Source organism: Lepidochelys kempii, chromosome 22 (genome assembly GCF_965140285.1).
Source record: "Lepidochelys kempii isolate rLepKem1 chromosome 22, rLepKem1.hap1, whole genome shotgun sequence".
Lineage (NCBI taxonomy): Eukaryota > Metazoa > Chordata > Testudines > Cheloniidae > Lepidochelys > Lepidochelys kempii.
The window spans coordinates 20,169,232-20,196,817 of record NC_136401.1 but is presented as its reverse complement, the minus strand read 5'-3'; the positions used below and the strand labels follow the sequence as shown (position 1 = coordinate 20,196,817).

Here is a 27,586-nt window from a genome sequence, read left to right as displayed (position 1 = left end):
AAGGTTCATTTCAGGATCGGTTGGGTCAGATACCTCCAACTGATTCCCCAGTGATACCTGCCCCACTGAAAAGCCTCATTAGCGCTTCCTGCATTAGAAGTCAGAAACTCTGTTAGTGTTAAGTGTCCTGTATGTAGGATTGGGTAGGAGAGGTGATGCTTATCTTTCAGTGCTAGGTGGAGAGTGGTGGCTAAGGCATGAATATGGAGATGTGAGGAAAGAGGAAGAACGAAAAGGTGTGAAGAAATTAGTGACAACAGGGGAAGAGGAGGAGATGGCACCAGATGCCCTGGTGTATGGTGATGGGAAGCCAAATAAGTCCTTAAACACAGTCAGCCCCTGCCATTAGGTGGTAAGCTCCTCTTCTTGAGAATCCCATTCAAAACACTGATAAGCATTGGAAATAAAAGCAGAAAGGCTGATCCATCTCTCTGGAGGCAAGAAAGACTACATTTTTTCCATGACTCGTTCTTTCAGGAACTTTTTTTCTTCCTATCACTGAGACACTGACCCACTTGTGAGTGGGGCTGAGGGTGATTTCTGAAATGAATCCTTTACTTGATGCCTCTGTTCGGATCAACAGTGGCCTTGCCTGCCAAGCGTAATCTTAAAGGTGCAGGAATTCATGGATGCCCACTGGCAGTTAGACTGCATCAGTTCTTCCATTTTTCATTTAAAAAAACTTAAATAATCCCCTGATTTTTCTTTCCCGATCGAAACAGCAAGTAGCCAAACTGCCCAGAGAGAGACTAGATGAAGCAGAGAGCAGATGCGGTGGTGGTTTTATTTTGTTCTGTGAAAATGGCTGCAGGCTGCTAAACATGAAATATGTACGCAAAAGGATGGAGCTTGATGGTTTAGAGCCTCTGCTCTCTGGAGGCAGAGTTTAAAACTTTATCTTAGGTCACAAATGCGATGAGTTATCAGGGAGTCAGCTGAGTCCCTATCTGTCAACTTTATGAAACAGCCACACCATTTGACATAACTGGTAGCCTCTGCTGAAGACCCAGGATATGAATAATAGGGCTGCAAGACAGGATTAGCATGTACTGGCAGAGCTTTGTGGGAGACTCAGTACAGACGTAACAGGGAGGTTCTGCAAGTCGGGAGTGAGGGGCATTGGCAGAGTCCCTGCAGAGGTGACTTACCTTTCCTCAGCTGAAGGCTGTTTGTGAAGATGGCAGAAGTGGGAGCAGGTGCATAAATACATCTGGTTGGATAATACTGTTTTAATTGGGTAATATGTACAGCATTTCTAGGGAATAAACATCCAGTGTATTAGCAGTCAGAGTAGGAGGGAAGTTCCTTTCGTTTGATGATCTAATACAAATATGAAGCCATTTTCCTCTAGGGCAAAAGTACACTGTTAACTGCCTCACAGATTTGTCTCTAGATGGTTTGCAAGCACTAGACATCCTCAGTGTGTTGAATTTAATTTTTAATTAACACGTAAACTTAGACTATTTAGCCATACACCCAATAAAATAAACTTGGAGCGTATACTTGGAAAATATTGTTTTCCATACAAATAATTAAGAAAAATAGCGCCTGTCCCAGTGGAAAAAATCATATTTAATAAACTCTGCTGACCAAAAATGTTTGTCAAGCTGTGTTTGAAAGTCACTTCTCAGGGAAGCAGGGACACGACTAAAGACTCACTGCTCTTGACTTAATTACAGATTGAACAGAAACCACCATGGAGCTGTCAGGCCAGTGGTTTTGGCGCAGCACTTCAGTTTATATTTTATGGGCAGATCTCCAGCTGGGGTAAACCAATGTAGCTCTACTGTAATTGTTGCTAGGCCAATTTACACCATCTGAAGCTCTGGTCCTATATTTGTCGTCTTCTCCATCTGTGTTGGGTCAAGCAAAATGCATCTTAGCTCCAATTCTTGGGCTGTGCTCTCTCATGATACAGATGTGCTTTGATGTGCATACTTTGCCCTAACTGTTCCCAACATCAGCAAGAAATCCTTACTCTTAATTTGGGGAACGTCCCATCTCTCCAGCAGAGAGGATACAGCACTAGGAAATCATAACTTCTGATGTTACCAATCTGTAGAGTTAACTGATATAACTGCAATAAACAAACTAGGGAAGATAGATGAGTTAGTGTGGGATGTTATTTAATTGTGTGATCAGAGTGGGACTGGGAAGATACCTGTTGAATTGGTGTGCTTCTGCTGTAAGTAGCTGTGAAGCGTGCCTGTAGATTTTAGAACCAATAAAAATAATTGGTTACACTGATAAATACAGTGCAACCTGTTTTAAGTGACCACTGAATGGATCAGCCAACTTCGGTTGCCTTGTGGAATTTTGTAAGACCTTAAATGGTTGTGCTGGATCATGAAATGAGATGATTTTAGAATGGTTGCCTAGAACACCGGTCAGGGATCCCCCATGGTTGTAGGTTCTATATAGACAAGTAACAGACAGTCCCTACCCTAGTATGTTTGCAGTCTAGGTGTCAAAGGTGACATGATGTTTGGGTGGGGCAGCTGTCAGTAATCATGGTCATTACACCTCTGGCCACAACAGCAAAGGCAGATGGATTTTTCTGATAAGGCATGTGTCTGCACCTTGAGTAATAGAGAATGCCCTTCCTAGGAGAAGTTTTTTCAGGGTATATTTTGCAGCCACTGGGAGCCATTTCCTGCCCTTAGTTATCAGGATCTGCACCTTTCTCTGAATTGCTTACCTTTGTACATGTATCTTCTGTATTGTAAATATCTTCTTCCTGTTTGTCTCCACCCAGCTATGAAAAATTGACTTGAGGGGAAAAACTGATTGGATCTGGAATCCTTGGCATGTCAAGATTAGTTAATTCTCCTCATTGAGAGATCAATATTTATGGTTTTTCAACTGAGTAAAATATTTCATTGGTTGCTTTCCTGTTAGGTTTTGTCCTTTTGGATACACTCTGTCATTATGTTAGCGATAATTTTTGCATTTCATTTTTCTAATCATGAAGTTGTAAGGAATAACCTATATGGGATATACCTGCCATTTGTAGGCACTGTGTTGTGAACACCGAGTCTTAACCCATATCACGCTTTTAAATTTCTCGAGCACATTCTAATCCTAGTTAAATGATTTGTATATATATCATGCCAGAGCTACCCTAGTAGTGAAAGCTTTCGGCTAACAGGAGAACATTTTTTGCCACACTTAGTTTAACGTATTAGATATGTTGCTGAAGGTGATTTTATTTAACATGGTTCTGTCTAATTGGCTGCTCTTCATTTTGTCCTTCAATGTGCACCTACTTTGACCTAATTAAACCTAGGCATTCCATAGTCTATGCAAATTCTACCCGTTTTGTTCTGTTACTTTTAAAAGGCAACTTGAAGAAACACTTTAAGATTTTTTTTTCTTTTTAATTTAAACTGTTTTAATTAAAATGCATTTTATGGAGCTCTCGGTTACGAGTTATTTACTTACATCCTTCAGTACTTAATCTTAGAACAGAATTGGAAATGTCGATAGAAAGTGTAAATCCTGAGCGCCTGCTGAAAACATTGTATCAGGTTTCAGCTCAAAAGAGCACCATTACCTTTAGCTGTCACGGATCTGTACACTTGATCGATAAACTTCAAATATTATTAGAGGTGGAGGCTTCAGAGATTTGCTCTGTTATTTGGAGAGAGACGGAGATAAATCTTTCTTAAAAATTGACTTGAATTTGCACTCTCAGTCTTCCTGGTGAAATGCATTTCTCTTAGGTGTCCGGGCAACTGCATGTGGGACAGATTTATAGGCCATGTGCTGCTTGTAGTGAAAGATTTAAATGGTAAATCCTTCACATATGACTTCACAAATCATGTAAAGTTAAAAGATTTTTACCGTTTCTGTTGCTGCTGTGCTTAAATTGTAAGGTACGGGTAGTAAATCATTTTAATAGAGGTGTCGTGCTTGACTCAATAAAAAAAAGAGACAATGGTTTAGCTTCCATTCCAAATGTTAATGTATTAATCAACGGGAGAATAATTGTTTTTTACTACATTATAAATCTCGGTTGCCATTAGAATTGCAGCAAGGGTTGATGTAGCTGCATTCTTAAATTAAAATTGTTTACACTGCTATACATTCATTTTACATGGCCATAGCTCATTCTGGGTTCATTTCAGAGTTGTTCCCCCGCCAAATAAGTCATTCCTCTCTAGGGGACTGGCATCCTAAGGGAGAAATGCTTATAAAAGAAAATTAATTGCATGGCGAGGTGTTAAATAAATAAAATAAAGCGGTTGGAGGCAATGTACAATTATTGCTTGCTATCTGTGTTTGAAGAGGGTTTTATGGTTTGCATTGAGAGTTCTGCTATTTGATGCATCATGGAATTTATTGAGCAAAAATGTATTTAATCACATAATCCTAGATTTCTTTTGAAATTAGGACTTGATCACTTATTCGCCATGCAAATAAAATTTTGGGGCATTAACATTCATATAAATAAATGCCTTGTTGAGATTTCTGTACAACTGATGTCACCATACTGGCACTTCCTGGCCTCCAATTGTTAGATCATCCCCTTTATCTGGGGCGGGGGAGGGAGAATTGAAGTTGGGGACTGAGGTGTGGCAGACCCTCACAAAAGATGCCGATGATTCCATGTCTCCCTTTCCTTCCCGATCTTGTTCCACATGCATTAGTGCTGACTCTGCTGCTGCATTGTGGAAAAATATCTTGAGCTGATCAGCCAGGCCTGTCTGCACCCTTGTGTGAACTGATCCATCTGGATCAGTGGTTCTCAACCTGTGGCCCAATCTGCATACAACTGCCCACATAACACACACACACAGCTGCATATGCGGCCTACAAGGGTAAATAGGTTGAGCACTGGTCTGGATAGTTCAGTGCTTTACCCCTCTCCTGTTAAAAGTAAAAGTGTAGCTTTTCCAACCCTGGGCACAACTGCAGCCAAACCTTCAAATCGCCCTGTAATAAGTCCCAAATTCCTATTCCTCTTCTGCTCTCGACAGATTCTCGAGCAGGTGATGAAGGGTCCATAAGGGCTGTGGACCATGCGGTGATCGGCGGGGTCGTGGCCGTGGTGGTGTTCGCAATGCTTTGCCTGCTCATCATTTTAGGGCGATACTTTGCAAGACACAAAGGTAAGCTGAGGCTTGAAACACAGCATTGGGAGGGCTTGGCGTGGTGGCAGCTGTAACAGTCTGATACAAGGCACTGTGTTTTGTTACACAGCAGGATAGAGAACAGAAAAAACAGCAGAGGGACTTGTATAGTGGAAGAGGATCCAGAAATACAGGATGGGAGGAAGCTAAAAGCAAGATGGGGGAGCCCAATAGACACAGAGAAGAAGGGAGAAAGCGCATCAGGATTGGGAGAGAAGAATAGATGAAAGATATGTCATCTGTAATGGAAGGGCATGACATGCTTAAGAATTTATCAATTTATTTTTGCGCACTCTTGTACTGGGAGGGGCTATATCATTCCAGACTCTTATATGGCATGAAGTAACTTAAAAATCATTCTGTTATTTATTCAGTCCACTCATAATAGCATGAGGGCCTTTTGGTCAACGTGGGAGGCTGATTATGTTCACTTGTTCTGTGTGCTCCTGGGACCTCCCGTGTACTTTGCTGAGCACTCTGCCAGTGTCACTGTTGAAGTTCCCACCCCCGGGGGTGGGAGGAGGGCGCTGGAGGCTCTGATTGCAATGACAAAATGGGTCATTTTAAAAGGGGTGGGGGGGAAGCGTGATTATTGGTAGTTCTCAATCTACCCGGTCATGGAGAGAGACTCACCCTGGGTCATTATATAATGTCCTACTATTTAACCAGTGATGTTCATTTTTTACTTGGTGTCCTTTTTATAATGCCTTCGACTGTCATTTTCAAAGCCGCCTTGCAGAATTTAGATGCACAATTCCCATTGAACTTAATGCACATCTAAATCCACGAGGCAGCATTGAAAAATCTCAAGCTTAATCTCTGAGGTCATTGTGCTGTCTCGCTGATTCATGCTATCACAGCTATTTATGCTTGAGTAACACCTCCAGAACCCCTAGATTCAGACTTCTCTCCTTCCTTCCGGTGGTTGTTCTTTCTCCCCTTCTCCTGGCTTCTTCACAGTAAAGCAAATGGCAGTGTTACAGCAATCTATGCAGAGACCATCAATGAGTCACAGAACCTCACTGCTTTATTTTCAGGTACATACTTCACTCATGAAGCCAAAGGAGCAGATGATGCAGCGGACGCAGACACAGCTATAATCAATGCAGAAGGAGGACAGAACAACTCTGAAGAAAAGAAAGAGTACTTCATCTAGATCAGCCTTGGTTTCAATGAAGTGTCCAACCGTGGACAGTTACTGGCCCAATTTAGATGACAGAGACAGTGATATTGGAAGTTGCAACCAGCTTGTGTCTTTTTTGTTTTTGTTTGTTTTTGTTTTAAACGAATGGGTGGAGAGATGTCAGACTGGGAGGGTCCGGGCTTGGCTGTGTAAAAAATGTTATTTGTAAAGTATACTCTGCTGTTCGACACCTCAGTTTGGGTTTTATTTTTTGGCCAAGTCCAGCTTGGATTTAGTTTCGTTAAGTCATTTGCAGAAAATTCTGTGCCTTGTTTTATTTTTATTTTATTTTATTTGGGATGGGAGGAGCGGGTTGTGTGTGTTTTTTTTTTTTCTTGTTTTTTCCTCTTTCTGTTCTCTTTTGGAATTGCCTGCTGGAACCCCTTGGAATAGATTTGATTGTTTTTAGTGTGTTTCTTTTAACGCCACTATTTTTCTGTTCAAAATTCAGTCTCATCGGAGGAGAACCAGCACGCTTTAGATTTCGTAGTTTGCAGTTCAGTGTATCCATACTACATTCTTCTCTGTTGTCTTAAAGGCTTGGATGGAGAAGCTATGAAAACTGTTTGCGGCTGCCCGTGTTTCAAATGCTTTCTAGTGGTGGAGAGTAGAAAATAGGCTGTGACTCAGAAAATGCACTCCGTGGGCCACGGAGAGACATTACTGCACAGGGTTATCTGCAAGTGAGGTGTGTCACTGTGAGATTGAATCTGTCTTGAATTCTGTGTTTGTAGACTGCTCAGTAGTGGTACCCCCATGCTGTCTGGACAAGTTTGGGGCATGAAGGAATCCTCCTTGTTGTTGCCCTAAGCAGAACTGACAGATGAAGGCTGTTCATTTTATGCAAGTGGACAAATTTGAGTTGCCACAGGAGGGAAAGGGCGGGGGGGGGAGGTAGTTCTGCTCTGATTATTTCTGTTCCAAACAATTCCATCAAGCTTTCCCAATCGGCCTTACTTCTGCCTAATTTGCTGGAAAGAGAAAAGTCCTCATGGTGTGCAAAGAGTTCTAAATGAGCAGATTTTATATTATTTCTCCTTCTTCTCTTTGTGCTAGTTAGGGAAGGCAGTGGGATCTGGCCTGCATGTACTGTATATTACAGATATTTGTCATGCTGAGAGATCCATCCAGAGACTGTGTGAAACTTTAATTCCTTAAGATTTGGTTTGACAAAGCAAGAGGGACAGAAGAAGGGTCGCTATTGTTTTCATGCTGGTGTGCCCTGTTTCTCAGTTCTGCAAAGGTCAGAGCAGGTGGAAATAGCAGCATGTAGGCTTTTTCAGTCACTTAATCAAAACTCAAATGTTGTATTTTTTTATCTCTTTACCTTTCATACACTAGGCCTTGGCCTCATTCCTCAGCCTTAAGAACCATCTGCCAACAAATTACTGATCCTTGCATGAATGCAGTCATGGTGCACAGTTACTAAAAATAAGTTACCTTGAAAATGTTTTAGATTTGAAGCCTCGGGAGAAACTGGATACGTGAAGTTGCCTTTTTTCTTTTCTTTTCTGATAAAGGAAATGTGGGGATTTGCATTAAACATTGCAAGGAAAACAGATTATAAAATATTTAGGTGAAGAAAAAACCAATGTGAATTAGAATTGTGATGGACCTACAGATAACAGTCCACAATGAGAAGATAGCATTAAAAAATTATATATCTATACTGAACTGTTCAGTGAGTAATCTTGGAGTTTGAAAGATGAATTTTTATTATTGTTACATTATGTAGAAAACTTACACTGATTTATTTAAGGGGAAAAAATTCCATCTGTTACAACTTCTTGAGCTTTTAGGAAGCATTTTTTAAATTGTGGGTTTTGTTTTTTAACTTTTTGGCAGAACCACTGCAACACAAGAGCCTTTTGGGAATGGGTTGGCATGTAAAAGGGAAAAAAACCAAATCCATTCTTGAGCAGTATTTTGTCTTTTCCCCTCCCTCAGAATCTACAAAAGGAAAGTAAATTTTGTCAAGTGAAGCTCCCTTCTGAGCCTTCAGCACGAGCTGGGGCCATAGCCAAACCACAGCCAAGGGCAAGAAGCATTTAGCATTTTATTGGAAGGTTTTGGGGGGAGGCTTTTTTACACATTGATCACAGAATTGGCATTGTTGTTTTTTTTTTTTTATCAGCCTATCTTTCTGTTTTGAAAGTGTACAGTAGTGCGGTGTTACCAATGTAACTTTGACTTACAATGTTGACATGTCTCAGGTTCATGTGTTTTGATTGGTGTTTTCCGTCTCAGGTAGATTGCAAAATTTTCGGCCCCACACATTGGAAGAGAACTAAACAAAACCCCAGGAAATTATGGATTTTAGTTGTATATTGGTTTATGTATTTTTTTTCTTCAGTATACAGTGCGCTGTTGAAATGTAGTGTTGAGTATTACTTTGTACAGGTTTAGCTCATAAGGGTTTTTTTAAGAGTGTAGAAAGAACAAACTTACTTTTCTTTGATGAAGGATGTGTAACTGATGGCAAATAAGCTTGTTCTTTACTCACCTGCCCTTTTTACTTTTTCCCTCTTAGGCCAGTTCTGTTTTAAGGTGTCCATGGACAATGTTACAGTGTAAGAAAATACATATCCATATGTTCCCATTCACATTTTGTATTGGTTCATGTATATCATTTTTACAAACAGAGAAGTACTATAAAATATCTGTCTTCTTAATAAAAAAAATTAATGTTACAAAACTCTTCTTTAATCTCACTTTGCACTCTTTACCTCCACAGCCATGGTGGCCAGTTGCAGTGAAGTCTATTCTTGGCTCACCTATGGTGAAATTCCAATTAAAAAAATTATTATGGGTTTCCCCCAAGATCTGTGGCCTCCTAGAAATAAATCTCCCTTCTTTAATCCTCCCTCCCCATCTTTTGACCTGTTTCTTTCTCCTTATTCTGACTTACAAGTGGTTGTTAGGCAGCCATCATAATCCAAGCCAACACTGTTCTTTGGCCAAGGCAGCAATGCTTGTTAGAGCCACAGCACCTTGGAATATTTAGGGAAACTAGACAACATGCCGAGTCAGCCAGAACATGCTGCTGTTGTGTGGATTTGTATTTTTAAGTCCCTTCTGTGATCACAGACCTACGTGTCTTGTATTATTTTGGACAGCTTGTGTAAAGATGCCTTCAATTTTCCTAATTAAACATCGTTTTTTATTAACTTGTCACTAACAATGGCCTGACATTTTTCCCTGTTTGACTACGATTATGATCTTTCAAAGGCATGTACTATGTCTGAGTTAGTCCCCTTTTATTTCTGACCCCATCTTGTGCAAAGTTGAAATATATAGTGATGAATAGATGTCACTCCTTTATTTCCAGTGTGTTTGTAGGAGATAGTACTACCTCTAGCCCTGTATTTGGGTCCGTCACACAAAGCCGGCATGAGTATTCTAAAGCACAAGGAAAATATCTCTCATTTTTGGATGTACCAAACCATGATGGTTGCTCCCGAAACAAGAGAATTGTTTTTAAAGTTTCTTCAGCTCTGAATTATTTCTGAACATGTGCTGTCAACATCGCTTTTTTTTTTTTAAAACTCTTCTGAAGGCTCCAGCCATTCTTTCCCCATATTGGCAGACGGATAAAATGAAGCCAGCTCCTTGGGGCAGGGAAGTTTAGTCTTCACTATTGTTTTGGCTGATGAGTTTCCCCAATATGTTGGTTAGGGCCCTAAGGGGACACACAGGCTCTAATTGGTGCCATCTTTCAATGCCTTCTGCAAGTTTGAAAAGAGAAATCTTGCTCTGGAGAAGAGATCATTTCCTTGGAGAGAGGTTTTCCTGATGCTTTCTTTCAGAATGCTGTATCCACAGCAGTGTTACTCAATTCCACAATTTAAAAGGGAAGGTTTTTCTTTTATTTTTAAATGGCCTGCCAGAGAGAAGTGATTCAGCCTATGCACGGCAGTAGCAGTCGCATTTTTTCCCCCGTCCAGACCACAGGCGCTAAAACTCCAGAACCATAGGAGTCCAATTCCCTAAAAACCAATTATGCACCCAGACCTGCACACGCGTCGGGTGGGTAAAAGCACCAAAGTGATGTAAGTGACAAGTCCTATTGAATTTCAATGGGATTTGTGCTCCTAAATCACCTAGGTGATTTGAAAAATCCCACCTTTAATGTATTTAATAATAAAGGACAAAAACACAAAACTGTTGTGGACTGAGAAGCCGTAGCTACTTTGTTAACATACTTTGGGGCAATTTAAGAAAGTCTGGTTGTTTTTGGTTTTTTTTTAAAGACCTGTTTCAGTCTCTTTAATTTTTAAAAGCATTCAAACAGTTAGCCGTTGGTAGAATACGGTCTAATGAACGCTGTCACTGAGCAGAATGGCATGTTCGCGTTTTGCAATTTATTGACTCAAGAACTGGATGAAAAATGATTGACAGAGTAATTTATTACCGATAACATTCTGCCTCCTTTAAATCCATCCCTGTTGCAACGCCAATTTAGATACCCATCTTATTCACCTTCTCCTCTAAATTGCTGTGGAATGTGGCTGTGCACGGTAAAACGTCTGTTGTGTTCCGCTCGGGAGGTGGCTGGATTTTATTGGTGAGTTCAGTGATCTATGTAGAAGGGTAGGAACCTTTGGGATAGAAAATACCATAAATGCAATTGGTTGTATTGTGAAGAAATCCTCCTAGATATGAATGAAATTAAATGTTAATCGCATATTAGTCACAGAATCTTGGATTCCAGAGGCTAAAGGATCTAACGCCATAGTTCTTGAAGATGTTGCGGTCATACTCTTTGTTTGTTTTTTTTCAGATCACACAAGCTAAGCAGAGGAGTAGGCTATGGTCAGTACTTGAATGGGTGACCTCCAAATCAGACCCCAAGTACAGGAGGAGGTGCAGTCAGCAATTGAGTTAGGTGGCTTACTTTACTAAAAGTTACTTACCTCTGAGTTCATGCTGAATGCAATGCCCCAGCATGGTGTGGGGCATACTTATCTGCAGGGTGTTGTCTTTCGGCTGACATGTAAACCTGTATCAGCTAAACCATGTAAAGTTCTCATGGTACTTTTTGCAGAAGTAGCGTTAACTAGTGGTATACTAAATATTAATTATCTGTTTGTGGTAGTGCCCTTTAGATACTAGATGCTTTCCAAAATTATAGCACTGTCTTTGCCTTGAAGAGCTTACAGTCTACGCAGCAAAAGAACACACGCAAGTTGAAGGGAAGGCAACGATGTAGCAGTAAAATGGTCAGGGTAGTAAGTGTTGAGATTAGATAATATAACACAGTGGTTTCTTTAGTTAAAATATATAAATTATCTCCAGATATCCCACAACAAAGCCATAATCAGAAGGTTAGTTTCATGATGAAGTCCTTATGGGAGAGGTCGGTCTTCAAAAGAGATTTAGTACAGATAAGGTAGTGGCCTTGGAGATCAGTTCAGGAAGGACATTTTGCGCGCAGGAGGCAGTAGAGAGGGCAGCACAAGGATGCTTGTGTGGAGTGGACATAGAAGACATTGAGGCAGGACAGAGGGGCACTGAAACAAAAGCAGCAGATCAACATGGGAGGAGTTATGTAGGGCCTTAAAGGCAAAGACCAGAAGTTTGGGAGGAAGGGTAGCCTGAAGCAGGGCTTCTAGGAGAGGGATGTGGTCATCTTGGTCAAAGAAGGTCTTGGTAACAGAGTGTTATGGGGACAACATGGTGTCAGAGATGCTAGAGAGAAGAATATAATGAACAGTGGGAGACTGAGGGCTTGAGCGAGTGTTTCGCTTGTGCAGAAAGAGAGAGAGAGAGGAAGAGGTTGGATTTGGATACTGTGTGTGTGAGTCAAAGGAGAGGGAGATGGGCAGATAACTCCCAAATTACAAGTGTGAGTGGTGGGGGGCTAGGGGGAGGATGCCCATAGTGACAGTGAATGTAAGGAGAGGGGAGAGTTAAGGAGAATCAGGGGTTCAGTTCTGTTAAACTTGATTTTACAGCATGCTCTCCAGGAGATGTTGGAGACAAGCTGATGTAGGGAAGTGGCAGAATGGAGATGAATCAGGAATGGACATGTTCAGGCATCTTGCATAAAGCTGATAATTGAAGCCCTGCAAGTGGGTGAGATCACCCAGAGAGAGAGTTTAAAGTAGGAAGAAGAAATGCAAGACTTCGGGAAAAAAAACAAAAAACCACACCTCAAGGGCTTTACTGTCTTGTCATTTTGCTACAAACTCAGAAATGAGCCCACTTTGTGGGAAATTTCACTAAGCAAAGTTGGGCTTGTTTTCAAAATGAAGGTGGTTCTATTTTGGGGGCAAAGGTGGTTTTCCTGTCAAAAACCTGAACGTCAGTTTTTGTTTGCAAATTTGTGGTGTAATAAAATCCATGTAATTGAAAGTGCATAATCATGAAACTTGGTGGATGTAAAGTAACGCAAAATGTGAACATTTTTATGTGACCATTTTTATGTGAATTTCCATAAAACTAGAAGTTTTGCATTGTGCATTAACCCCATATCCTGGTCAAATTCCAACACTGCCCAACTAAATTCTCCCTTCAGTTTCACCTGGTTGTAGTATCTTTATATTCTTTCCTTCCTGATGACTCCTGTATTTCATTAGTGGGTGAGTGATCTTAATATGCTGTGTGTGACTTGTAAAGTACTTTTGAATTCCTCAGGATGAGAATTTTTTATTACTAGGTGGGATTCTAGACTTCCTCATTCGCAAATGCAGGCCCGCCCTTATCATGCACTGAATCCCCATCCTGCACAGTTCTTCCCCAGCTTCACCTCAAAACCAGATCCAGAGTATTGAGGATTATACAAGGGAATGATGGGAAATTATCACCATCCCTGTTGGCATGAACACTTATTTTGTTGTCATTGGCCTTGGGAAGCAGTTTAGTAGCAGGATTTAAAACTCTTCCATGTGCTCTTTATAGACAAACATGAGTGTCACCTGAGCAACATACCTCCTTCTCTCCGTGGTGCCTGACTATGCCCTATTACCATAGTATCTGAGCACCTTACAATCTGTAACATATTGATCCTCCCAACGCCCCCATGAGAAGGGAAGAGCTATTTCCCCGCACTGGACAGAACGGGAACAGAGGTACAGAGACTTCCTCAGTGGGACTTGAACCCCAGTCTCAGTTCATAGAACAGTGACCTAATCACTGGACCAGCCTTCCTCTGTAAAATGCAACTCCAATAGGACATGAACCCTCACAACTTTTGAATGCCCTCCCTGTGCTAGAAGTACAATGGATTATACATAGTGCTACGTCGCCTCTCAGGAGCACTGAACATACGGTTAGAGAGGGGTGTCAGCTTTTATTTCAACTCATTTAGAGTCCTCTTAATGCTGCCAAAATGTCACTGGACAAGTGAGGAAGTTGAAGTACTCTTTAAGACTAGCAGGACCAAGTTAAAAGGGGTGGGGAGTAAAATCCATAGGTTACAGCCAGTAATGAATGAAACAAGTGAAACATGAAAGCACTAGGGATTGTTTGGCAGTAAATACCTGCACAGAGATGATGACATGGCTGCACCAGCTTTGAAAGATTTATATAATTATTTAATTATATAATTATTTCAATCATGACCAGGAATTACTTGGATATCCTGCAGAGTTTTACAACCAGTTAGCCATGAAAAGAAAATGTGTCCAGTTTCACAAATCTAATCCTTAAAGCCATAAAGAATCAGTGCTGAGGAAAACGAGAGCTAGACTGGGGAAAATCAAAGCACATTATATCCTTTCTGCAGAGTTCCTCTTAACATGCATGACATCTCATTCACTCATATTCCCAACATGATAGTCTTAAATCTTCCTTAAGTGATATCTTCTTAGGTTAATTAATCTCCAGGCTTAAATTTGCTGTGAGCAGCGGGGAGTCCATCCTGAAGTCAGCAATGTTACGATTGCATCTTCTATTACTGTTTATCCTGCATTAGTGTTTACTTAAGGAGAAAATTGATCTGTAATTGATATTTCAATCTTCCAGAGCTGCTGATGGGAGAGTCTAGCACGAATCTTTAATAGCAGACAAATATTTAAATCCTGAAATGGTGGGTGAATATGGAAACATGCGCCCTTCCCCCTCCTCATACCCACCCCAAATTCAGCTCTGTTTTCTTCAGGTTTGATTATTTCATTATTTTGAAACCTGCAACATGCTCAGAGAGGAAGAATCCTAATACCTAAAACCTGTTTGACTAGAGACACCAGGCTTGATTCAAAAGTACTGCCATGAAAGGGACTTTTCAGCACTAATCAGGCTCTGTTCAGCTAGTGACGAAATCAATGTTAATTTCTCCCCAGATATTTCCCTTAGGCCACCTCTTCTGGAATCAGGTTGAGGCAGCTGCAGTATTTAAATTAGAGGCATGAATCTTTTATGGCTTGGACAAAGTAGTAGGGGTGGAGGTAGGTTGAATAGGTACTACAGAGACAAGTACGGCAGAACTGCCCATAAATAAATACATTGAAATATACTTGAGGTGGTTTCTCTGTGCTGCCCTTCCAAAGCCTGTTGCTGCAGATCTAGGAAGAGTCTGGCATTCACCGCTGCTCTTGATGGTGTGCTTTTGAGTGTACAGTCCTTTGCAAAAACAAAAATTTGACTAGCAGAGCTGTTGATGCCACAAGGAAAACTTGGAGAAAAGTAGGAAGCAAGGAAAGTAAGGAAATCTGCTTAAAAACACTGTCCCTATGTTTTAGACACTTACACTGTAAATTGATAACACTTTGTATTTTACAACCACATATCAGACGCATGCCCCTGTTGTTACTGTTCCCTTCAAGCCACAATCCCCTTTGTGACATCACATTAAATTGCAGCATGTCTGGTCTTCATCACCTTGTAGTCCTTACAGCTCAGATAATAGTGTGCGTGGCCTAAGCACTCAGGTAGGACACAGCAAAGTTCATAGATCTTGATTTCATGCAAATATCCCAGTGAGAGAGAAATGTAGAAAATCTGACAAATTATCAGAATAGCCTCCAAGCAGAACTCTCTGCATCAGGCATCTGAGGAGCTACAATGGAAACACACTGGTTTCCAAACCACAAGAGCTGAATTTATATTGTTGTCCTTCAGGTTTGTGCCATGATGCTACCTGGCAGAGATTCACAATACATTCCAAGCCCAACTATTCAGAAGTACCTAATGCACGCACAGCTGCCAAATTTGAGCCAGCAAAACATTTTCTACTCTCATCACTCCGGGTGCATCTTCTGATAGTTTCCCACAGGGCAAAGTAATTCCATTAAAATGTTTTAAAGATTACAAAAAGTAAGTAAATAAATAGGTATTGATTGCTCATGCACTTAACATATTATTGCACAATAAATGATTTGGACTTCTTTTGTCTTGAATGTAGTATCAGTCAAGGAGTCACCGAGAGAAGGCATAATGGGGAGCTCTCAGGTCATTTTCCACCATACATGTGTAACACATGGGTCTTGGACTGCTACTCCCCATTTATTTTAATTCTGGGCATCTCCAGAGCAAACAATGCAAAGGTGCATTGCTCCAGAAGGTGAAAGGGCTTCATGTGTAACTCACTAAACTACCTGATGCCTTGAATCTCTGGTTCTTCGGAGTTCCATAGGTCGGGTGTTTTGAGCTGTGTTCTGAGCTGGCTGATTCAGATAGCTACAGAAGAAAAAAAAAAAAAAAGACTACCCACTATTTTTGCTGTTTACCTGGAGTCTAGAGAGCTGCTCAATGCTTTGGTGTAACTATGGCTGCTCTGTATGTCTTATTTGTATGTGCAGCATGTAGGTACTACAGTGGGTAGGTACTTTGAGTACCCAGCCTGATCCTTTGCACTTCTGTTTCCACTGTGCAATGTTTAAGTGTCTGTGTACGTTGTGGTGGGGAGAGTCCTGCTTTGTGTTAATCTTTTGATGTGCTGCTTTTTTTCCAAAAACTTTGCATACCACCCCACCTGAGTCTGAACTCTTCCCTGAAAGCTAGGCACTATGATTAATGCTACAGCTTTTCTTCAGCACAATCATCCTGCCACTTTTAAGCTGCAGTAATTTTCAATAATTTGGTGTGCTCAAAAGCAAGGTAGTGAATGGCTTACAAAAGAGAAGCCCACGAGAGCAGTCAGGCTGCTGCGGAAGATGGGGAAAGCACAAAGACCTGTTTTGTTTTAGCCTCTTCTCAGTTTCAAGGGTTCCACCGCTAAACGTTTGATTGAACATTAATAGCCCATTAAGAATCCAGTTGTGTACACTGCTCCATGAAACTGCTGCCAGCCATCGCTTTTGTGAGAAAAAATAAGTTGCATGTTGGAGAGTTCATGATTTATTTATGGGCATATGTGCTTCATTCATAGCATTCCCCAAATCAGAGCTTTTTCTCATTATTTTTACATTTGCCAACTTTTCTGTGCTGTGAAGGAAATGCGGTTGCTTTGCTCTCAGGCTGTTTTACCTTCTGTGAATGCTGAGCAGGGCTTTTGCCAAGATTTTGGATTTAGTTCCTCAAATGGCCCAGCTATTTCCCCAGCCATGTGTATTAAACTACTGCTCCCTCTAATCTTGGCAATTTCATGCTACAATATCCATCTGTTTGGAAAAAGAAACACAAACAGAAACTGTTGCTTGAAATGATCACAGATTTACTTAGTTACAACTTCAGATTTATACCTTATTACATCCTATGATATAAGAAGGTCTGCCTGGACAACAGGAGTTCAATGCACTGACTGAGGTGTGTGAAAGGTATTCATATCAACATGCAATATCTCACTTCAACGTGTGAATATAATTGATGGTATTATGCATTTGCCTGACCACTGAAAGTGCCGTGCAGAGAACTAAATCGGCTCAGCATTCATCTTGCTTTCATTTGCAAAGGTTTAAATAGCTAAGGCCATTCTCAGTACTCCTGGATTGCATACTGAATGTGTCTCCTTTTCATTCCATAGCCTTTCCTCCCCTAGCAAGCCAGCGGTAGAGATTGCTGTTGGACTTCCAGACGGAACCTCTTCGCTTCCAGTGGGGCTGCCATTACCTCCTCAGTCATTTTCAGAATCCAATGTTCTGTTTGTCCTGTCCATTTAATAACATCCGACAGGCCATCATGGATAGGCAAACACTAGATGAGTGCAACCAATTAGTATTTATCCAAACTTTGACAATTCCACCTTCCTTCTCATCTCTCCCACCTCCTGTAGGACACAGGCCAGGGAATTGCACACCGTGAGTCTCATGGTGGATGGATTTATCCCTCCCAGCTGGGCCAGTGAAACAATGTCAAACCCAATAGCCCATTGTTTAAGTAGGACTTACCTTGAAGAAAGCCATCCAAACTCTATTTAATGACTGGAGAAAATGGGAGTGAATTTACCACTTTGATGAATGAACAGTCTCAATGGCTAATTACCCTCCATGTTAAGTATCTGTATCTTCTCTCCAGTTTGAGATTTTTAAGCTTCAGCTTCCAGCCATGTTTGCTGCCCTAATCTTATTTCAAAATGGAGTAAAGAGACATTGTTGACTGTGGGGGCTCTCTTCCAACTTTATTCTCCTGGTTGGTTGGTTGGGGGGGGGCGGGGAGGTTAGTTGCTTAATGTCACCTTTTTACATTTTTTCATACTTTAGTATTATAGGGATTGTTTTGTATTCTATTCTTGGAAAATCATGCAAACATTTTAAAATGGGCCTTGAATGTAATGTTCAGAGCCAGTTTCCTGATGCCAGGTTGAGAGTCCATTGCATTAACTTTTCAAAGTGGCAAGGTAAAAACTTGAGATATTTAAATGAGGACAAGAGAGAAGTTTGAAAAGAGGGAAACTAACATGTCCCCAGTACATAAGAACGGCCATACTGGGTCAGACCAATGGTTCATCTAGCCCAGTATCCTGTCTTCTGACAGTGGTTGGAGCCAGATAATTCAGAAGGAGTGAACTGAATGGCAATTTGAGTGGTCCATGCCGTCGTTCAGTACTAGCTTCCAACAGTCAAAGGTTTAGGGACACCTGGAGCATAGGGTTTCATCCCTGACCATCTTGGCTAATAGCTATTGATGGACCTGTCCTCCGTGAACCTCTCCATTCTTTTTTGAGTCTAATTATTCTTTTGGACTTCACAGTATCCCAATACAATGACTGCGTTGTGTGAATAAATACATCCTTTTGGTTTTAAACCTACTGAAATGAAAATGGAAATGAAATGTGTGTTATGTGAGGGGGTAAATAACACGTCCTTAGCCGCTTTCTGTGCACCAGTCATGATTTGATAGACCTCAGTCATATCCTCCCTTAGTCCTCTCTTTTCTAACCTGAACAGTCCCAGTCTTTTTAATCTCTCCTCATATGGAAGCTGCTCCAGCCCCCTACACATTTTTGTTGCCCTATTCTGTCTTTTCCAATTCTAATATATTTTTGAGATGTGGTGACCAGAACTGCACACAGTATTCAAGATGTGGGGTTTTTTTAGTGGAATTATTTTTTGTACTTTATTACCTATTCCTTTTCTAATGGTTCCTAACATTGTTAGGTGTGGGTGGGTTTGTTTTTTGTTTGTTTATTTTTTGGACTGCTGCTGCACATTGAGCAGATGTTATCAGAGAGCTATCCATCATGACTCCAAGTATCTCTTGAGTGGTAACAGCTAATTTAGATGCCATTATTTTGTATGTATAGTTGGGATTTTGTTTTCCGGTGTGCATTACTTTGCATTTATCAACATTATGTGCCATTTTGTTGTCCAGTCACCCAGTTTAGTGAGATTCCTTTGGAATTCTTCACAGTAAACCTTGGACTTAACTATCGTGAGTAATTCTGTATCATCTGCAAATTTTACAACCTCATTATTCACCCCTTTTTCCAGATCATTTATATGAAGATATTAAACAACACAGGTCCCAGTATAGGTCCTTGGGGAACCCCATTATTTACTTTTCTCCACTGTGAAAACTGACCGTTTATTCCTACCCTTTGTTTCCTGCCTTTTAATCAGTTACTGATCCATGAGAGAATCTTCCCTCATATCCCCCAAGGTGAGGGACCTTGTCAAAAACTTTCTGAAAGTCCAAATACACTATAGACTGTATCACCCTTATCTACATGATTGTTGACACTTTCCAAGAATTCTAATAGATCGGGGAGGTATGATTTCCCTTTAGAAAAGCCATGTTGACTCTTCCTCAACAAATCATTTTTGTCTGTGTCCCTGATAATTTTATTCTTTGCCTGATATTGCAGTTAGGCTTGCCAGCCTTAATGGCCAGAATCACCTCTGGAGCCACCTACATTAGCTATCCTTCAGTCATCTGGTGTAAGCAATAGGTTACATACCACAGTTAGTAGTTCCGCAATTTCATATTTGACTTCCTGCAGAAGTTTTGAATGAATACCATCTGGTCCTGGTGACTTATTACTGTCGAATTTATCCATTTTTTCTAAACCCTCTGATGATACCTCAGTCTGGGACAGTTCCTCAGATTTGTCATCTAAAAAGTATGACATGGGTTTGGGGATCTCCGCTACATCCTCTGCAGTGAAGACTAGTGTAAAGAATTCATTTAGGTTCTCTTTAATGGCCTTGTCTTCCTTGAGTACTCTTTGTGCTCCTGGATTGTCCAGTGGTCCCACTGACTGGCAGGCTTCCTGCTTCTGATGTAGTTAAATAAATGTTGCTGTCAATTTTTGCAACTTTAGCTAGTTGCTCTTCATATTCTTTTTTAGCCTGCCTAATCTTACTTTTTGCACTTGACTTGCCAGAGTTTATGCTCCTTTCTGTTTTCCTCAGTAGGATTTGACTTCTAATATTTAAAGGATGTCTTTTTGCCTCTAACCGCCTCTTTTACTCTTCTGTTTAGCCATAATGGCATGCTTTGGTCTTCGTATTATCCTTTTTTAATTTGGGTTGTACTTTTCGTTTGAGCCTCTATTACAGTGTTTTGAAATAGCCTTCATGCAGTTTGCAAGCATTTCATCCTTGTGACTGTTCCTTTTAATTTCTGTTTATCTTTCTCATTTTTGTGTAGTTTCCCTTTTTGAAGTTAAATGCTACTGTAGTGGGTTTCTTTGGCATTTTCCCCACTACAGGTATGTTAAATTTAATTAGATTACAGTTGCTATTACCAAACACTTAAGCTATAGTCACCTCTTGGCCCAGATCCTGCGTTCCACTTAGGACTAAATCAAAAATTGCCTCTCCCCTTGTGGGTTCCAGGACTAGCTGCTCCAAGAAGCAGTCATTTAATGGGTTTAGAAACTTTATTTCTGCATCCCTTCCTGAGGTGACGCATACTCCAGTCAATGTGGGGATAGTTGAAATCCCCCATTATTATTGCATTTTCTGTCTTTGTGGCCTCTCTATTCTCCTTGAATATTTCACAGTCACTGTCACCATCCTGGTCAGATGGTTGGTAGTACGTTCCTACTGCTATATTACTGTTCAAGCACATGGGATTTCTGTGCATAGAGATTCTATGGCAGGGGCTCTCAACCTTTTCCCTTCTGAGGCCTCCCCAACATGCGATTAAAACTCCACGGCCCACCAGTGCCACAACCACTGGTTTTGTGCATATAAAAGCCAGGACCAGTGTTACGGGGTAGCAAGTGCAGCAGCTTCCCAGGGCCCCAAACCATAGGGGCCACGTAATGCTAAGTTGATCAGGCTTTGGCTTCAGCCCCGGGTGGTGAGGCTTGGGGCCCTGGGATTCAGCCCTTTGCAGTGGGGCTTTGGCTTTCTGCTGTGTGCCCCAGAAAGTCTAATGCTGGCCTGGCTTGGCGGAGCCCCTGAAACCTGCTTGTGGTCCCCCAGGGGGCGCTGGACCCCTCGTTGAGAACCACTTTCTAGGGTACAGTTTGATTCATTTAAGATTTTTTACTATATTTGACTTTCTTTTACATATAGTGCCATTCCCCTCCCAGTATAACCTACGCTCATTCCTACGTATTTTATGCCTTGATATTCATGTTCCATTGATTATCATAATTCCTCCAAATTTCTGTGATGCCTACTATATCGATAGTTTCATTTAATACCAGGCACTCAAGTCCAGTCAACTTACTATTGAGGCTTCTAGAGAGACAAAGGGGGTGAGGTAATGTATTTTATATTTAGACCTATATAGCATTTGTGTACACGCTCTTAAATTTGTCAATATTGAATTGTCTGCCTTCATTAATGTAATTGAATGGGACTCTTTTTTTCACTTGACTGTTTCTCTTCAGTTCCTGCCTGTACTTAATCAACTTCTATCCCCTCCTCTTTACTGGAACATAGAGAATCATCTTTAATAAACCCTCCCCTCAGAGGTGTCTTGTCCAAATCATGTCCTCCTCTGCATTTGTTGGCCGTCCTCCAGTCCTTAGTTTAGAAACTCTGCTATGACCTCTCTAATTTTACATGTCAGCACTCTGGTTCCATTTTGCTTTAGGTGGAGCCCATCCTTCTTGTACAGGCTCCTCCTTTCCCAAAAGGTTCCCCAGTTCCTAATAAGCCTAAATCTCTCCTCCAAACACCATCATCTCATCTGTGCACTGAGACCCTGTAATTCTGCCTGTCTAACTGGCCCTGTGCACACAACTGGAAGCATTTCAGAGAATGCTACCCTGGAAATCCTAGACTTTAATCTCTTCCCGAACAGCCTAAATTTGGTCTGTAGGACCTCTCTCCTGTCTTTCCCTATGTCACTGGTACCTATATGTGTCTTGGCCACATGCTCCTCCCCAATGCACAGCTACAGACTAGGGACCGAATGGCTCGGCAGCAGTTCTGCGGAAAAGGACCTAGGGGTGACAGTGGACGAGAAGCTGGATATGAGTCAGCAGTGTGCCCTTGTTGCCAAGAAGGCCAATGGCATTTTGGGATGTATAAGTAGGGGCATAGCGAGCAGATAGAGGGACGTGATCGTTCCCCTCTATTCGACATTGGTGAGGCCTCATCTGGAGTACTGTGTCCAGTTTTGGGCCCCACACTTCAAGAAGGATGTGGATAAATTGGAGAGAGTCCAGCGAAGGGCAATAAAAATGATTAGGGGACTGGAACACATGAGTTATGAGGAGAGGCTGAGGGAGCTGGGATTGTTTAGCCTGCAGAAGAGAAGAATGAGGGGGGATTTGATAGCTGCTTTCAACTACCTGAAAGGGGGTTCCAAAGAGGATGGCTCTAGACTGTTCTCAATGGTAGCAGATGACAGAACGAGGAGTAATGGTCTCAAGTTGCAGTGGGGGAGGTTTAGACTGGATATTAGGAAAAACTTTTTCACTAAGAGGGTGGTGAAACACTGGAATGCGTTACCTAGGGAGGTGGTAGAATCTCCTTCCTTAGAGGTTTTTAAGGTCAGGCTTGACAAATCCCTGGCTGGGATGATTTAACTGGGAATTGGTCCTGCTTTGAGCAGGGGGTTGGACTAGATGACCTTCTGGGGTCCCTTCCAACCCTGATATTCTATGATTCTATGATTCTATCACTGTACATAAGTCTCTCAAGAGATCTGCAACCTTTGAACCCAGCAGGCAGTTCACCATGCCCTTCTCTCAGTCATCACAAACCCAATTATCTATATTCCTAATAATCAAATACCCCCATTCTGCCTCTTCCTAATAACTGGGGTCCCCCTCCCCTGGAGGGGTATCCTCAGTGCGAGAGAATACCAGGACGTTATCTGAAAGGACGGTCCCAACTATGGGATCATTTCACTCCTCTCAGCTTGACGTTCCCCTTCCCTGAGACTTTTATCTTCCTCAACAGCACAGAGGCTGTCAGACTGGGGGTGGGACCCACTCTACTGGATCCCAGAAAGTTTCATCTGTGTATCGCTCTATTTCCTATAGCTCCTCCAGCTCAGTCTCAAGAGTCTGTATTTGGTTTCTGATGGCTGAGAGTTGTTTGCACCAAATGCGCGCACACGTCACCTGCCCACAAGGCAGGTAATCCTACACACTGCATTCAGTAGCCAAATGCATAAAACTGTTTTCCCTTATATGTAACCTTACTGAGTTTTTTTAATTTGAATGATCTCCGCGCTTGTCTAGATTTTGTTAAATTGAAGCAAATGATCCTGACTTTAAATAAAAATTGACTGTTTCCCCTAGGTTTAACACTATCAACAGTTGAATAAGTAATTTGTTACTAACTCGGTGATTCTTTTGTTTAGGTAAGTAATAGAATTTTTGGAATATTAACCAAGCATAGTGAGGAATTACTTTAATTTAGTAAATGATTGTCATCTGTATAATGGCTTCCTTGACTTTTCTGCCAATTTGATATTAGTAAAAGTGCAGGCCTCCATCACTAGTGTTACATAAAGTAATTGATTTAACTTGCAGCAAGTAAAATGTGTCTTAATATTAATGAGTTTGAGAGTTATATATAGAATATGCTGTTAAAAAATATCAGAAACACTACAACTCAAAGGCATTGATTCGAGATCGCAAGTCAGTTATCAATAGAAGGTCCTGACAACAAACTAATAGGTTTTTCTGAAGATCCAATCAAATTTTCTAGGCAGTAGTTTGAGGTGTTCCACATGGGATAATATCTGTCCCATACTGTATTGATTTCACTCTCTCTCCTTTTGCCTTCAGCTCGCATTCCATGTTAACAGTTAGGCAGACCATGAGCTGTTACGCTTTAGCAACAGTTTCTGTTCCCTTTGGCGTGCTCATTTATCTAGCTATCGTTAATGCCAGACATAATGGTTTCCTGTTTTCCTGCTTTATATCCCAATGCACACAGCTCTGGAGAGTAAAAGATATTATTAGAGTGCTTTGGTTTGTAATGTACATATCCAAAAAAAAAAAAAAAAGCGATTCCCAGAGCAAAAGGGACGCCACCTTTGGTGCAAAGTCAAAATAACAAAAACCAATCACTCGAGAAATGAAGCTATATCATCTGATTGGGATGACGCTTCCCTGTACCATTGGGCCTGCAAGTTAGGTATTAGGATTGTAAAGAGTGTGCACTCTGCATTAGCTGAGTTGTTGCAGGTAGATTTGGGTGGAGAGAAGGGCTGAGGGAATAGGACTTGTGGGTGGCTGGCTCTAGAGAAGGCAGGCACTGCTGTGTCAGGGCACTGTCTGCGTTAAAAGTTTGTTGGATCTTTAGACAATGAAACCCCCCTTCCTTTGGATATGCTTTGATATGACAGTGTTGTTTGTTGTACAGTAGTGCCTAGGAGTGCCAGTCAGAGACCAGGGCTCCAGGGTGCTAGGTGTTGTACGAACAAAGACCAAACGATGTCCCTGCCCCAAAGAGCTTACAGTGTTGCTGAAGCTGGAATGCTGTCCAGTTCTGGTGTCCACAATTCAAGTAGGATGTTGATAAATTGGAGAGGGTTCAGAGAAGAGCCACAAGAATTTTTAAAGAATTAGAAAACATACCCGTTTAGCTTCTCAAAGAGAAGATTAAGGAGTGACTTTATTTCATCCTGTAAGTATGTACATGGGGAGCAAATATTTAATAAAGAAATCTTCAATTTAGCAGAGAGAGAACACAATCCAATGGCTGGAAGTTGAAGCTACATAAGGTGTACATTTTTAATGGTGAGAGTGAAAGTAATTAACCATGGGAACAATTTCCCAAGGGCTGTGGTGGAATCTCCATCACTGGCAACTTTTAAATCAAGATTGGATGATTTTCTAAAAGATCTGCTCTAGGAGTTATTTTGGGGAAGTCCCCTGGTCTGTGCTGTCCAGGAGGTCAAACTGAAAGATCACAGTGGTCCCTTTTGGCCTTGGAATCTGTGACTCAGCCAGTGGGTTAGTATTGAGATTACGGTAGTGCTTAGAGGTCCCTTCAGGCCGGGGCTCCATTGTGCCAGGTTCTGTACAGACAGGTAGTAAAAGACAGTTCCTGCCTCCAAGAACTTCATCTTAAAGACAGGACGCTGCCAGTGGAAGAACCAAATGCAGTGTTGGGGGGGGACAGGGTAGCAGCAACACAAGCATGGTTTACCTAGAACAGCTGTGTGTGCAAATTTTAGCTGTAATAAACCAATCAGTGGCACTGATGTTTGCTCTCTACCTGCCTAGGCATCATCAAGTGGCAATGTTCTTTAGACATCTCAGCATAAGTGAGTCTTTAAAGATTTGAGGGTGAAAACTATTCCTCACTCTGCCATTGACTTTCTGTGTGACCTCTGTGTGAATGCACAGTTCCTTAACTAGCGCTGTTCTCAGTTGCCCCCATCTGTAAAATACTTCCAGGGGAGCGGTGAGTCTAAATAACTGTAAAGTGCTCTGAGATGCTTACAGGGAAGATGCGGTGGAAGTGAAGTAGTGCTAAAATGACCTATAATAAATAAAACACGAACAACATCCTTAGGAAATCCTGTCTTTGAGTGGTTTCAAGTGGACTGTGAATATTTTGCAGAGTCCCAATTTGCCCTGACCATCCCCATATATTTCAGTAAGATTTCTTATTGAACCCCAGCCTTTGTGGAATAGGTGTGTCCGCACAGTGAGTGTCCGTGTGTGCTGTTGGTTCTCAAAAGCATATTCTTTTGTCTCCCAATAGGTCACTGCCATTGAGGAGTAGTTTGCTCAGCAGGTTCAGATGAGGTCCCTGCTAACTGAATGTTACCCCAGTGCTGAGGACTTGGATTGCAAATTCTTCACATTGCCCTACTGGCTGTTCACTCTTAATTTGAAGATGAGCCCAATGACTTTTGTTTTGCTGCTAATGAGATTTTTCCAGACCATTCCTCTGAGAAACTTTACTGGCATTTGGTTCTAGATCAGCCAGGGTAAGAAGCATGTTATCTGTGTGAAGAAGAATTTGCAATTGTCGTACTTGTTAGTGCTCACCAGCTCAGCGTTGAGGGGAAAGAAGCAAGCAAGAGACACCTATCTCGGGCCTCCTTGCAGCAGAATGGAAAGTAAGAAAGTGCTGTTGGCAACCACCGAAGCAGATGGTTGTGAACATAGCAAGTATACAATATTTATAGTATACCAATTGAAATGAGCTTTACTTGAGACTCCAAGCCCAGGCAGAGCAATTCAGTCCTGTGCATCGAACAAGATTGTAATTGTGGTCGTTCCAATTTACTAACCATTTGCAAAAGATTACTTACCTTGCACATATTATCCTCTCCTAATCTTTCTTTAATGAACACTACTTTATCTGGGTGTATAATTTCAGCAAAGGGAAAAAAACAATTTCCAGCCTCGAAGGCAAAGCTTTAGCTAATATTTTAACATCTGAATTACTGCAAGAGAGAAAATAGATCAAGTCTGTAGCTAATAAAAGTTTAAAGGCACATCAGCCTGTTTTAAAGGGTAGAAGCAGGGACATTTCCTATTATAAGTCAAAGGCTTGTCTTGGATAATTTCTTCTTATGTTTTAAACAAAATGAAGCATCACTAAGGACTGTCTGTCTGCTTCCTCTTTTCCAAAGTGGCTGATTTTTATCACTCTTCGCTCCTCTGATAAAAGGGACCTAAATTTTCAAAACTGATTGGTGATTTTGGAAGCCTTCATTGTTGGTGCTCAGCCCGAGGCACCTTTTAAATGCGCTTCATTTTCAGAGGGAGGTTCTTCAGCACTTTCTGAAAAATCAAACCCTGTTAAGGTGTCTCACGTTGGGAGCCAAAATCATGAATCATTTTTGAAAATTTAGGCAAGGTGACTCCTTAACTGTGATTGGCTTTGTCAGAATGCAGCTGTTTGACTCTCTTTAATACTTCGACAAAATTGTGGGTGTGGGCAGACAGGAATTTTCATGATTTCCCCCCTGGTTTTTGACCAATTATAGAGCTGGCCACTTTTTTTAATGTTTAATTTCAATGTTTTTAATTGGTATTTTTTTTAAACTAAGTGACTTTTCTCGCCCCCGCTTTAGCCAGCTTGAATCAGAAATTTGTGGTCACAGCACAACATTTATTTGAACAACTCTCCCACTCAAAACTTCACACCTACATGCTGGCTCATTGTGTACTAAGATCCTCTTGAAAAGATAATGGCTTCTCAGAGATAGCTGTGAGCAAGCAACTTGAATCCAGTACTTGGTGTCTACAGAACTTACGTTTCCTGGCTGTTCTGCTGACTCAGCGCATTACCTTAAGTTCTCTTTCTCTTTAACCCATCTGTCAAATAGGACTAATGGTGGCTTTTATCCATCATTGAAACGTGTGATGTAATCTTGGGCACAAAGCTTGATATAAGCCCAAAGTGGTATTCATCCTCTAAATAAGCATTAGTGATACTTAGATACCAAGCCACTCATGGCATGACATGAAAAATGTGAAATGCTAATTATATGATTGATATCTGTATTCCAACCCAGAGGACATGTTCCATTGTAACTATTATTTTGGTTCTATTAAGGGTAATGACTT

At 41.3% G+C, this 27,586-nt stretch overlaps 1 protein-coding gene across 6 annotated transcripts in view; it reads left to right on the top strand.

Annotated features, from left to right (window-relative positions):
- CADM1 (cell adhesion molecule 1) overlaps positions 1 to 9,489 on the top strand; it is a 289,265-nt gene extending 279,776 nt beyond the window's left edge. For all 6 annotated transcript variants that reach the window (XM_073320762.2, XM_073320759.2, XM_073320760.2 and 3 more), the window contains 2 exons: positions 4,980 to 5,111; positions 6,170 to 9,489. In XM_073320762.2, the coding sequence (XP_073176863.1) occupies positions 4,980 to 5,111; positions 6,170 to 6,288 (251 nt within the window). In that variant the 3' untranslated portion in view covers positions 6,289 to 9,489. The remainder of the gene's footprint in view (positions 1 to 4,979; positions 5,112 to 6,169) is intronic.
- The last annotated feature ends 18,097 nt before the right edge of the window (positions 9,490 to 27,586 follow it).